General features: G+C 40.8%; 1 protein-coding gene and 1 long non-coding RNA gene across 2 annotated transcripts in view; one reads left to right on the top strand and one right to left on the bottom strand.

Moving 5' to 3' along the window:
- Nucleotides 1–5,427, bottom strand: part of ISX (intestine specific homeobox) — a 24,680-nt gene extending 19,253 nt beyond the window's left edge. Inside the window, exon 1 of the mRNA XM_054082353.1 lies at nucleotides 5,036–5,427. Within this exon, the coding sequence (XP_053938328.1) occupies nucleotides 5,036–5,375 (340 nt within the window). The 5' untranslated portion in view covers nucleotides 5,376–5,427. The remainder of the gene's footprint in view (nucleotides 1–5,035) is intronic.
- LOC128853897 (uncharacterized) lies at nucleotides 3,933–11,401 on the top strand. Its single transcript, XR_008452718.1, has 3 exons — nucleotides 3,933–4,045; nucleotides 7,623–7,676; nucleotides 10,102–11,401. It is a non-coding gene; the product is annotated as an uncharacterized LOC128853897 (long non-coding RNA).

Below are 11,401 nucleotides of genomic sequence, written 5' to 3'. Positions count from 1 at the left end.
ATTTCTTTGCTTGGAAAGATAGAGTAAGAGGCTACACATACCCATAATGGACTCACTGGGGAATTTTGGTTCCATGGTTGACATGACCCTGAAGTGAATGTGATAGCACAGGTTTGTCTGCTATTACCACCAAAGAATGTTAAACTCTTAACACAATAGCGGACTGCACTTCTGAGCAGTCACTTACATCTAAGCTCTGGGGTTTGCATCAGAGAAGACTTTTCATGCCGTTGTTCTTCATACACAACTTTCCTCCATAAAATTTTTCTCTGAGATGCTCACATACACCTGTGATGAGCATGACTTACGTATGAGCATGGATAGAATTATCATAGGCTGAAGAAGAGAAAATATGGAGGGAACAGAACACTGTCCTATGCAGATGGGAAAATACCAGTGTCTCTGTGAACTAGTTAAAAAGACTGGGAGGATCTGTTTGAGATCAAAGCAGAAAATTAGAGTGGAATCAACATTACAGAGAGGCTGCAAAAATCAAGGAAGTTTTCTGGAAGATAAGATTGAAGGTAAATAACACTGGGTTTAGAGTTTACACCTGAGAGTTATGAGCCCCATGATCTAGCCCTATTTACATTGCAACCTTCTCTGGTGCTTACTGTCCTGAACAAGCATGGCAGGGGGGTTGGAAATAGATGAATTTTAAGGTCTCTTCCAACCCAAACCATTCTATGATTCTAAGTGGTAGCTCTTAAGGCCAGCCAATATTTTTTGGTGTATATTCATGTGACTCCAGCAGAGAGCTCTGAAAAATACCTATGAATTGGCATGGGGTAAAATTCCCTCCAGAGAGTGCAATTTTGTTTTTGTTTGTTTGTTTGTTTTCCTAGAGATGGCAATGACATCTCAGCCTGGCACAACATGAGATATTTATTACTGTCATGTACAGAAATGACTTTGACTCATGGCTCAAAGTGGTCATTTTTGGCTTGAATTTCAATTGTGTAGGAAAACAGGAAATTTCAGGCAAGACAGCAAGATTTCTTTTTAGAGGGAAGAAGTTGTTTCAGATGGTCTAAGCTCAATCTAAGCCTTTTTGTGCAATCACTGGTGAGAGACAGACCTGTTGCAGTCATAAGGCTTATAATTTCAGGGTCTTACTAAGACTGTAAACAAGGAAGAGTCTGTTACTGAGAAGGGCAAGCAGCTTTTTATTGTGCTGTTTTTCTCTTACTTCTAACACTGTTTTTCTTAGGTGGATTTTTTTTCTCTGTAGTAGGTGGGGTGAATTAGTGTTATTGGCCAGGTGGTATATATTCAGTTATATTCCTTCAGCTGTTCCCTCTTTTGCAATAAAGCTGGGTGGAGCACTGCTAAGGGTGAAGTAAACAATCACCATATTGACATTCGTGTGTGAACCAGTAGTTGTAGTCCCATTAATTTGAATATTGTTAACATAATAGGCCATAACACAGGCAGAATGACAAAATTACTGTATCTGTTACTGCTTTTACTATTAATTTCTAAGGTGTAGTGTCCTCATCCCAAGCTCTCCTTGACTTGATAAAGGACCTCCTGTTGGTGGAGTCTCACTGGCAGAAACCAGGGAAGTAATGAACAATTATTTGAGATGTACTTTCAAGTATGTTGAAATCAAGTTCACAGGAATTTCAGAAGAAGGATTTCTGAAGAAGGATTTCTTCTGAAATAGGCTTGTTAATCTTCTCTGTTTAAAATGAAAGAGTTGACTAGGGAGGGGATCAGCACTTGCTGGGTGTTTATTTGTGTCCCTTGAAAGGCCATGGCACTGTGACAAAAAAGAGAGGGAAAGCACAGGCTGAATACTAAATGTCTTCTTGTTCACTATGCCTTTTTTAACTTGGTAAGAGTCTTTAAAAAATTCAAAAATTTCAGTAGACTTCAGATCAACAGCTGCAGTTCCAGGCTGTCTACTAGTTATGCTTGTGCAGTAAACTAAAAAATGGCTAATGCTGCAACTGGGAAGTCGTGTACTAAGTCCGGGAAGACTGCACACTCTTTATTCCAAGTCCCACTGGAATTACACTCACAAAAACCTGTGAACTTAGGAGTCACGTCCAGAGATCTTTTCATATATTATCAAGTTCTGCCCCAGCTTTTTTTCCATGAAAGTCAGGCACTGTACAGCACAATATGTTTTTTTGCAAAAGTATCATAGACTAATTTAGGTTAGAAGAAACTTCTAGAAGTCATCTGGTCCAGCACTCCTGGGTTTTCTTGGGAAAGGACTCCAGGGCAGCTTTGTCTGTATCACTTGTTTCTAACATTTTGCATCTTTTGGTCCTCTGGTCCTACACATCTCCTCAGCTCTTAATGGTTAGACTTCGACTTCGGGACAAATGTGATCTTGGTACCTAGACTGCCTAGATGAGAACAAAAGCTGGATACTAATTTCCAGCCTAGGTATACACCTTATTGTAGTCATGAATATGTGTGGTGCCAGGTATTACTCTCATATGGATTATGGCTTGGCTCGGATACATACCATATAGGATGTGGGAAAAGCTTTTAAAACCCATAGTAAGATATAAATCAGCCCTGACCAGTAGTACTTCTTTTTTTGCTGCTCCTAAATTGTTCTGAGAAAGCAGCTAGATTTGTGTCCCATCCTGGAATTTCCAAGAAGTTCCCTAGCTCATTTCAGTTCTCTGACCTTGGCCAGAACTGAGCTAAGTTAGATATGGCTGACTACACAACTTGTTTAGTGCCATTGTTATATGGCATGAAGTTGAATGACTTTGATGAAATACAGCAGTTATCCGAAGATGTACAGCATAGGGTACTACACTTCTAAAATAAACAAACCTTATCTGCAAAAATTGGCAGTTCTGCTGGGAAAGCAAAGGGTTACAAGCTTAGGTATTTCTTTGGTGTTAGTAGGAAACCAACAGTGAAAAAAGTTTCATTTTCCTTCTCTTTTCAAAACATCGTTGATCAATTGTAAAAACAACGCACAACAACATTTTGGAATATCTCTTCAGCTTTCCTGTTCTACCAGCTATAGCGACAGTTAAGTGAATCTTCGTGTGTATATACTGTTTTCATTAGTTAACCTTTTACATTGCCTTAAGTATATTAATCCAACCTTATTTTCTAGCAGGGGAGAGAAGAGTCATTATATTCTCTTGCTACAGCTACAGTCTCTCTCCGGCTAGGTGATGAAGCGAAGTCAAAGGCTGTTCTGTCTGTGTTGCTTTCAAGGTGAAAAACTGACCGTACTCTCAGGTGGAGCAATTTCGGATGAAACAGTACTGGCAGTGCAGTAATGCAATCCTAGGAACCCACCACATCTTGCATACAAATTTGTCAGACCTTGGGCTTGGAGCAGCACGCTTAGGTAAGACACTCAGTGAAACAAGGCTTCAACATATCGATCACAAACCACACTTAATATAAAAAGGTCCTGTCTGTGCCATGCTTCTCTGTTCCCAGGGCAGAGTCTCCTATTGTTAAAATGCAGTTCTATGGTCCATGTTATGAACAGCACTGACTTCATTTTCAGTGGTGTTATCTGTCTCACTTTGGATCCAGTGGCACAAAACGACTGCTATGGGCCTTCTGGAAAAAACTTTGAGCTCACAAAAGCTCACTCCCACCAAATTCACACCAGCATTTTCCCCTCTTGACACCCTGGCTTGCTCTGACCCACAATCAGGAAGCAAGCTCTGAACAGAGTGACTGGTGTTACCCTGTGTCCAAGACGAACAAGAAGGTGCAAATCTTGTGCAAAGCATGGTTGAGAGGCAGCATTAGTGGGACTGGTGACTAATGCTAAACTGGTGAGTGCACAGCTGTAATTTCCTGCCCAGTTTAGGTCTTGTTTCCTTTCCAGTCCAGATAAGGATCCAGTTTAAATATAAAAAGAACTGAAACTATGCAAATAAGAGACAGTTACTTGGACTGCCAGGTCTTTGAAAAAAGAATATCTCCCTTGCTACTGGATGGTTCATGCAGTGTCCTGGGAAATGAGGTCCTGATCCATGAAGGATGTCTCTGCGTTAAAAGGAATAAAGTGTAGCAACAATCTTTGTTGAAAGCAGTTGAACAAGAGGTAAGTGAAAATTTTCTATCAAAACTGCAAGTCATTTTTCAGTTAACTGGATACGTTTGTATACATAAAACATCTCCTTCATGGAAGATGTAGGTTTAAAAAGAAGAATAAATGATAAATTCAGAAAATGTTGGCCATCGTTCTTTGTTTAAGGAAAAAAGAGACAATTTCTGCTGGGGGAAAAGTTCATGCAAGGCCAAAGTAATGAAACTGAGGAAGCTGAAGTAAACTGAAGGCTAATGCACTTGCTTGTTGGCTAAGATCAGAGTTATGCTATTTTTCTACTAGCTGGTTTGATTTAGTTCACAAAAGGACCTGCTGTCCCCGATGATAAGGAGAAATGATTATACATAAATGCTTTCTCTTTTCTTGTTGCATCAGTTGAGTCTAACACTCTTCAGCTACTATTATCCTTACAGATCATTTCTCCTACTTGAGGATGAGTGGTCAGATTTATCAGAAAATCCTACTGGCTGTAATTCTGGACAACCATCAGCTCTTGATATAAGTGAAACTGTAACAAATTCATTAAGTTTCAACAGTTTTTGCCTGGCTTCCTGAGTTTGAATGCCTGTCCTTTCTTACTAGAGGCATTTTTTTTTTAAAAAAAACAACAACAGTACTGCTTTTTAAAGGGAAAGACACCAGGATGTTGTATTTGTTTACAGTAAGTACTTCTCAATGTTACTGAAGAGAGTTTCCTGCAATAACTGCTCAGGTTGCATACTCACTTCCCCAATGACACTGGGGCTTCATAATGTACAAAATCCCACCAAAGGCTGGCAGCAGAGCCCAGTCTCTTGGGAGGTTGAAAGCAAATTATTTTTTAAAGATTATTTCTGTATGTATAATGAATGATTTTTACCTGGTTAGGGAAATCCCAGATTCCTACAAAAGCTAAAGAACAAAAATTCTACATGATCAAACAGGATAGCTTTAGAGATTAAAAAGAAAGGAGTATTCTCATTACGTGTTATAACTGGTACTCACCAAAGGCCAGTAGTGACCCTGCTTTTAGAGCTGTAGGTCTCTCAGCATAGTTACTTCTGTTCCTGGTTTCACTGCTTTGGGCGGTGATGGCAGAAGGTTTCTTTAAGATTTCCTCAATGGAAAAGGACAGGCTAGGCTTCCCCTGGCCCGCACACACCTGGGGGTCTGTCATCTTCCTGTCAAAGTGGCCACAGGGCAGAGAGTCCTCTCCTGTTCTCCCAGCTCTTGATGTACCCCGAGAAACATGCAGCTGGGAAGCTGTGCGTCTTTCACCACCCCTACCTGGCTGACCCGCAGGAGTCCCAGGAGGAGAAAAAAGGTGACCCACAAGTGAGCACATGCGCCTTCTCCTCTCTGCTGATCAGCGTGGGACCAAGACCTGGGCTCCGGTGTCTGGGGAAGATAGCATTAGAAGTAGGGTTGAAAAGTCTTACCAGCTCCACCCATTGCCAAATATCCTCCAGCTGGCAAAGATTTAGGGAGCTCTGAACAATCGCACGGCTATCCCAGGAGGAGGTGTGCTCCTTGCAGACCCAGGCAAAAAATGCCTGGGGAAGGGTTGCTTCTTGTTGGTAAATCCTGTTTGTGGGGCAGTTACCATCCTTTTCTGCTTTCAGGCTGAAATCTATGATAATAGTACAAGGATTTGTACTACTTCGGAGTTAAGAAAACAATTGGCAGGATGAATACTTTCCCCTCATGCCATTTAGCAGCAAGAGAGACACTCTGTAAATTTCTCAGGCATACAGGAAGGTGTTACATATAGAAACTTCCCTCAATGGCAATTCACAGTTTATCTTTCAGCCACCCCCCTCAAGGCATCAGCTTTGGTTCAGATTCTCTTTTCTTCTACTTTGGAAATCCTTTGAACTTTCCAAACAGGTGCTTCTCAACATCATTGCGTCTTATCAGTTACAAAAGAAAAAGAGATGGCCATTGCAACATGCTTAGGAATAAGTGCCCTCTACCCTCCACCTATACTTCTAAAGATAAAACACTATTTCCTTTCTCTCCTGAGCAATGAGGCAAGCCAGCTTGCTAACAATCCCACCAGTTGCTTGGACTTCCCAGCCAGGCATCTACCGCAGGGGGAAGATTTCCTAGATAATGTGGATGAATGCCAGCTATTCCTCTTCTGAACTACTTCTATCTTCTCGTTAGTTTTTATTTTGGGAAGAACATGTGATTAGATGCACTCCCGTTCCTTCCCTCTCCCTACCCTCACTGGCATTTCTTGCCCTTTTCCAGGATTTCTCCTCACCTTTTAAATTGCTATTGTTGTGTCTCCCTCTCCTGCCGGTTCTCTTCTATGCCTTCCTTATTGGGCTGTTATAATTGTAAAGGCAGGCTCTGCCTTATTTGTCCAATGAACTGTCAATTCTTGAGCTGATATCCCATCATATGACCTCTTCATGGAGCTGAGACCAAATTACTGTGTAACCAGGAGGCAATAAACCACACCTGATAAGATGAAAGGCTTTCGGCTTTTTCCAGATTCAAGATACTAGAAAAGCGGTGGGGGCAGTGGGGAAAAGAACAATGAAAGAGGTAAAAAATGGTGCAGCCAGTCGAGGTGAAGAATATTTAGTCATCCGATTTTATTAATCAAGCTTCTCCCCAGGCAACAGGGTAGACAAGTGAGCATCTTTCACACTGATGAAATGCACGGAATAGAGAGTGAGAAGTGCTATCCCTTTCATCCCTCTGCCCAATGGTTCAATGAAGCAGTTTGTGTAAAGGAGGTTGTCGTGTGTTTCTGGTTGTGTGATGAGGTGCCAGCTGTTGCAGGGTGTAAAAGGTGGTGTGGCCTTCTCTGTAAGCAGAGGACACCTTGCCATTTCAGTCAATGTGTGCAGGGGAAATGGCACTGGCCAAGCTGTCCTCTCCTGCTTTGCTGTCAGTGCCCATAATTCTGGCTGGTCACACAGAAAGGGATGTCTTCCCCTTCTCTGCTTAGGAAGAATGAGAGAGTGGGTAATTTAAAGGCTGAGAAAAGCTAAGAGCGTCATCTGTGTGCAGAGAGAAGGGAAAGAAAGATGCTCAGAATCTACAACTTGGATGAAAATTGCCTCTTTAATAACAAGGCTCCCTTTTTATCTCATGATTTCTGATTGAAAAAACATGAAAAACTCAAGGAGAAGCCTGGTACATTCTCTTTCAAATGCTTCCTTTCCCTACTCAACTTGTCAAAGGCGCTAAAAAAGGGGCCAGTTCTTGCTTTTACTGGCTTCCTATAGAGTAATGACTTCAAATCTTATTCCCTGAATGTCTTGCATTCAACGTCCTTGATGCAGCCTCCACTGTATTAATTTAGCACATATGACAGTGTCTGGACTCTGATGTTTACTGTGCTATCTTTTATCTGTAAACTTTAAAGCACAGGACAACCAGTTCTAGGGCCCAGGAGCCTTTGTTTTAAAAAATTCCCCTACTGTCCATTTTTCAAAGGCTCTATGTCAGTGCAGGAGTGAAGCCCACGGATTTGTGTGCTTCAGTTGCCAAGTGAAGTTCAAGAAAGGATACTTTTTCATTTGCTGTGTAAAGCTTTGGCTTTGTTTTGTTATTAATGCTTTTTTGTGTGTTCAAGGGGGTCATTTTTTGCTGCAGATAGAGGAGGAGTAGGATTTCACAGGAAAGCCTGGTAAGTCCAACACTCCTTATGGGAGGACTCATATCTTTGGAGGTCACTGGCTGGGTAAATTAGCCTAGAGACTTTCAGGGCAAAAAAATGCACTTCCTGTCCCTCCTCTTTGCACCTGCTCCATTTTTGCTGAGTTAAATACAGACGATTTCGAAAGGAAGAAATGCAGCCTTCTGGCAGGTATGTCTTCATGAACACTCACACAAGCAGCTCCTAAAGAAACACGTTCACCTCCATGTTAAAGATTTTTCTGAAGAAACTTGAGACGGGCACACTCTAAGTTTTCATCTTGGTGAAATGTCTTTATTCAGTGATCACATTGACAACACATAACAAGTGAAACCCGAATAGCTCCGTATTCAGAGAGTACGGGTTGCCTGTCTCCGCTGCCAACACGCTCTGTGTAGGCACCTGCTGAGACAACGTTGTAGTCCCATGTCACAAAATCAAACTGTGTGTATTTGTATAACTATTCCTTCTTAGTTTTGTGACTTTAAACCTCCCTGCTGCTCACAGGGACGGTTGATTTGCCGTATGCGTCTAAATGAGATGTGCAGATGCAAATTTACAACTTGAAAGCTTCCTTGTGAAGGCTTTATTTTTGTTCTGTCTTATTGTATTGTTCTTTTTATTAAAACTGAAGGCAATGCCAAGTGAGAAATATGTTTTCGTTCTTCTGTATAGAAAAACACAACAAGCACTAAAGTAGGAAATAGGATGAGTAAGTGACAACTCTTGAAAGGGGATTAGAAAACAGCAGTGTAATGATGCATAAATCCCATGTTTTGCATTCAAAAGTTTCTTCAGAAAAAGACGTAGATTTGGTATTAAAATGTTTAAATAATATCAAAAAACTCGAATGTTTTAATATTATTTTAATACAAAAAAGGAAAAACAGTGATAAATACAACTTCAGCAACTTAAATATCAAATACTTTCTTTGGAATTACTGCTATTTTGGAACTTCTTTGCTTTGTATTCTGTTAAAATAAAGATGAGTGGCAAAAAATAGAAGCTTGATATGCAAATGAACATTTTGCAAATTAAAATAGTTCAGCTGACCCCCTTTTTCAAATGATTGAGTTGCTGAAATGTAACAAATTATTTATATTCAAAACAAGAATGATTTACTTTTAAATTACCAAAGAATGAAGAAGTTATTTTTCTGCCAAGTTCTAATATGATGGCTTTTGTAGGGTAGGTTTTGGGATATTTTTACATTTCTGCATGACCTGGAAATGCAGATGACTCTCATTTGTTACAATTATTTTGCTACCTGTCTAATTTAGTCTATAAATTCCTTGAGGCAGGAAACACATCTTCCTCTGGGGTTGCTGAGCTCTGAAGGCAACTTCTTATATCAGAAGACAGCTCTCTAGAACAAAATCATGCCATGTCAATTTTCTGAACTCATCCTGCCTGTGCTAGCAAGTCTAGATCTCTACAAAGCCTGCAATGTTTTTAAAATAGGTAGTGCTTTCAGAAAGTGAAAAATCCTGAATGTGCAGACTTGAAATCAAATTGGGATTAATATTTGGAATTTTTTTTGTTCTATATTGCCTGTCTTGAAGAGGAAAAACTGTGTTTATGCTGTTAGTCAGGGAGCTTCACTGTTCCTGCCCCACTGGACTCTTCCTCTGGATAAAGATGATAATGGCACAATATGCCACCCAATGCCTCTGAAGTTTTTCCTTTAAGCTCCCACTTTCGTATGTCACTCAGAGTCAGAGCTGTCTGGCATTTGTGTGTAGCATGGATGCTGCCGCTGACAACACATGATCTCGGAAGGCTTGTGTTCAGCCAGCTGTTCAGAGCATGTGTATGGGATCAGGTAATCATGGGCACTGGTGCATAGGTGAACCAGCAACTGCCAGTGAGGGTACAGCTGCAAATTGCCCATATTGCCCTCTGGAGCCTCATGTCCTTGTAGGTTGTCTTCCATTCTTCACGCCTTACTGGACTCTGACAATCTCTCCTGTGACAGCTGAGCTGCTCTGATCTTCTCAAAGTTCAACAGCTGGTAATGATCTGGTGGAAAGCCCATGCAGCCTGCCTTCTGAAGTCCTTTTAACCTCGGATTTATTAAACCTGTCGTCTCCAAAGATTTCTCAACAAACTCATAAATTAGAGTATTAATAAAAGGGACACTGTGGTTTTAAACTGGTAACATTTATTATGGCTTTTTACGGCACAATTACTATCAATTGACATTTGAAATGGCATCATAATCCATCAAGGTGAAAAATATTCAGGAAGATATTTCTCCCAGGCCAAAAATAATAACAGCAGCAGCAGCAGGACTGCAAGAGAAGGACAAAAATGGTTTGAGTGCAGGTCACTGATTACATAGTTTAGAGCTGGCTTTTAGCAACTTCTTCCTCTGTTTAATCTATTCTTGTATTTCATGCTTCTTCACCCCTGCCAGGTCCCTCAAGCCCTTTATAGAGTTTTCTTCTATCAAAAATCTTCAGTTAATCCATGATGGGGAGCCTGGCTGTTTGCTTCGAATGGAGGTGGAGCTGTTATCGGGCGGAAGAGATCAAAGGTTGTCCTTTTCATAGCAATTCAGGCCTCTGAGCAGCAATTGCCATGGAGAAGTGTCCGTCATGGCTATAAACTGGCTTTGATCTGTCTGCTGTTTGGCTGATAGAAGGTTAAAAATAAAGAAGGAATTTGCTTAATTTTAGCCCATTGTAGCAAACACAGGAAGCACAACAATTCTCTCCTCACCTACTGAAGATTACTACAGAATCTACACATACAGAACTAGAAACAATTCTCCAGGGGGGAAAAAAAGGTCTAGAAATCAATAACAGAGTAAAACAGCAAGTCCCTGACCTCTAGCTCATTATTTTAAATTGGTTGTAGTTTAGTAGTGAATAAGTATCTGTAGCAACGCATGAAAATGAACTTCTTGTGTCCCAGAACAATTCTTTATCATCCAGACGTGGAAAAGGCACTGAATTCTTCCATGAATCACTAGTGCTATGCTGGACTGTTGTTGTTTTGTAGCAGTATCTGCAATTAAAGAATTAGGCCTTCACTGCATTTTCTGTGATGGAGGCACCCAGCAGAAGACAGCAAGCTATCTCATTTGCCAATGGGAGGGGGATTGGCACTTCCAAATGGGCCATTCAAGCTATCCTCAGGTAAATGTCTGAGCGAGGTGCTCCTACCCTCCTTCAGGAGGCAGTTGTCTCCATTTTTGAGACCGAAAGCCACAAGTAGTTCAGATTAATCACCTAAAGTTAGGAGCCTAGAGTATGGTAATGTTGCCCCCCTCCTTCAAATCAACCATGAAATGCACAAATTGAAAGTGTGAGACTGATGTTTTTGTCCTGCGTTTTTCACCACGTGTGCACTGGACTGTTCTGTTTTGGTAGACAGATTTCTTCAGTGCACTTATGTGAAAAAAGCATACATGAATAAAGCGAGCCTAGCAGTAGGCAGAAGTTAGTAAGGTTAAGCTGACCATCAGTGTCTTGGCTGTATAGCAAATGTTTATCTTATTCTAATGGGGTGGAGATGCCAGCTATCTCCTTATTCCTGACAAAAGTGATTTAGAGTCATTTACATCCAGGGTACAGTTCTATAGGTAGTAGCTTTCTTTTGCTGGGAGTATTTTAAGATTTCAAGAGATGCTCCTACACAAAATCAGGAAGAAAATTCAAACTTCCGAGCAGTTAAAAAAAAAAAAAAAGGGCTTTTCTTTCCCCAATATATTA

This window comes from Cuculus canorus, chromosome 1 (assembly GCF_017976375.1).
Source record: "Cuculus canorus isolate bCucCan1 chromosome 1, bCucCan1.pri, whole genome shotgun sequence".
Lineage (NCBI taxonomy): Eukaryota > Metazoa > Chordata > Aves > Cuculiformes > Cuculidae > Cuculus > Cuculus canorus.
This window is presented reverse-complemented; position numbering and strand designations above follow the sequence as displayed.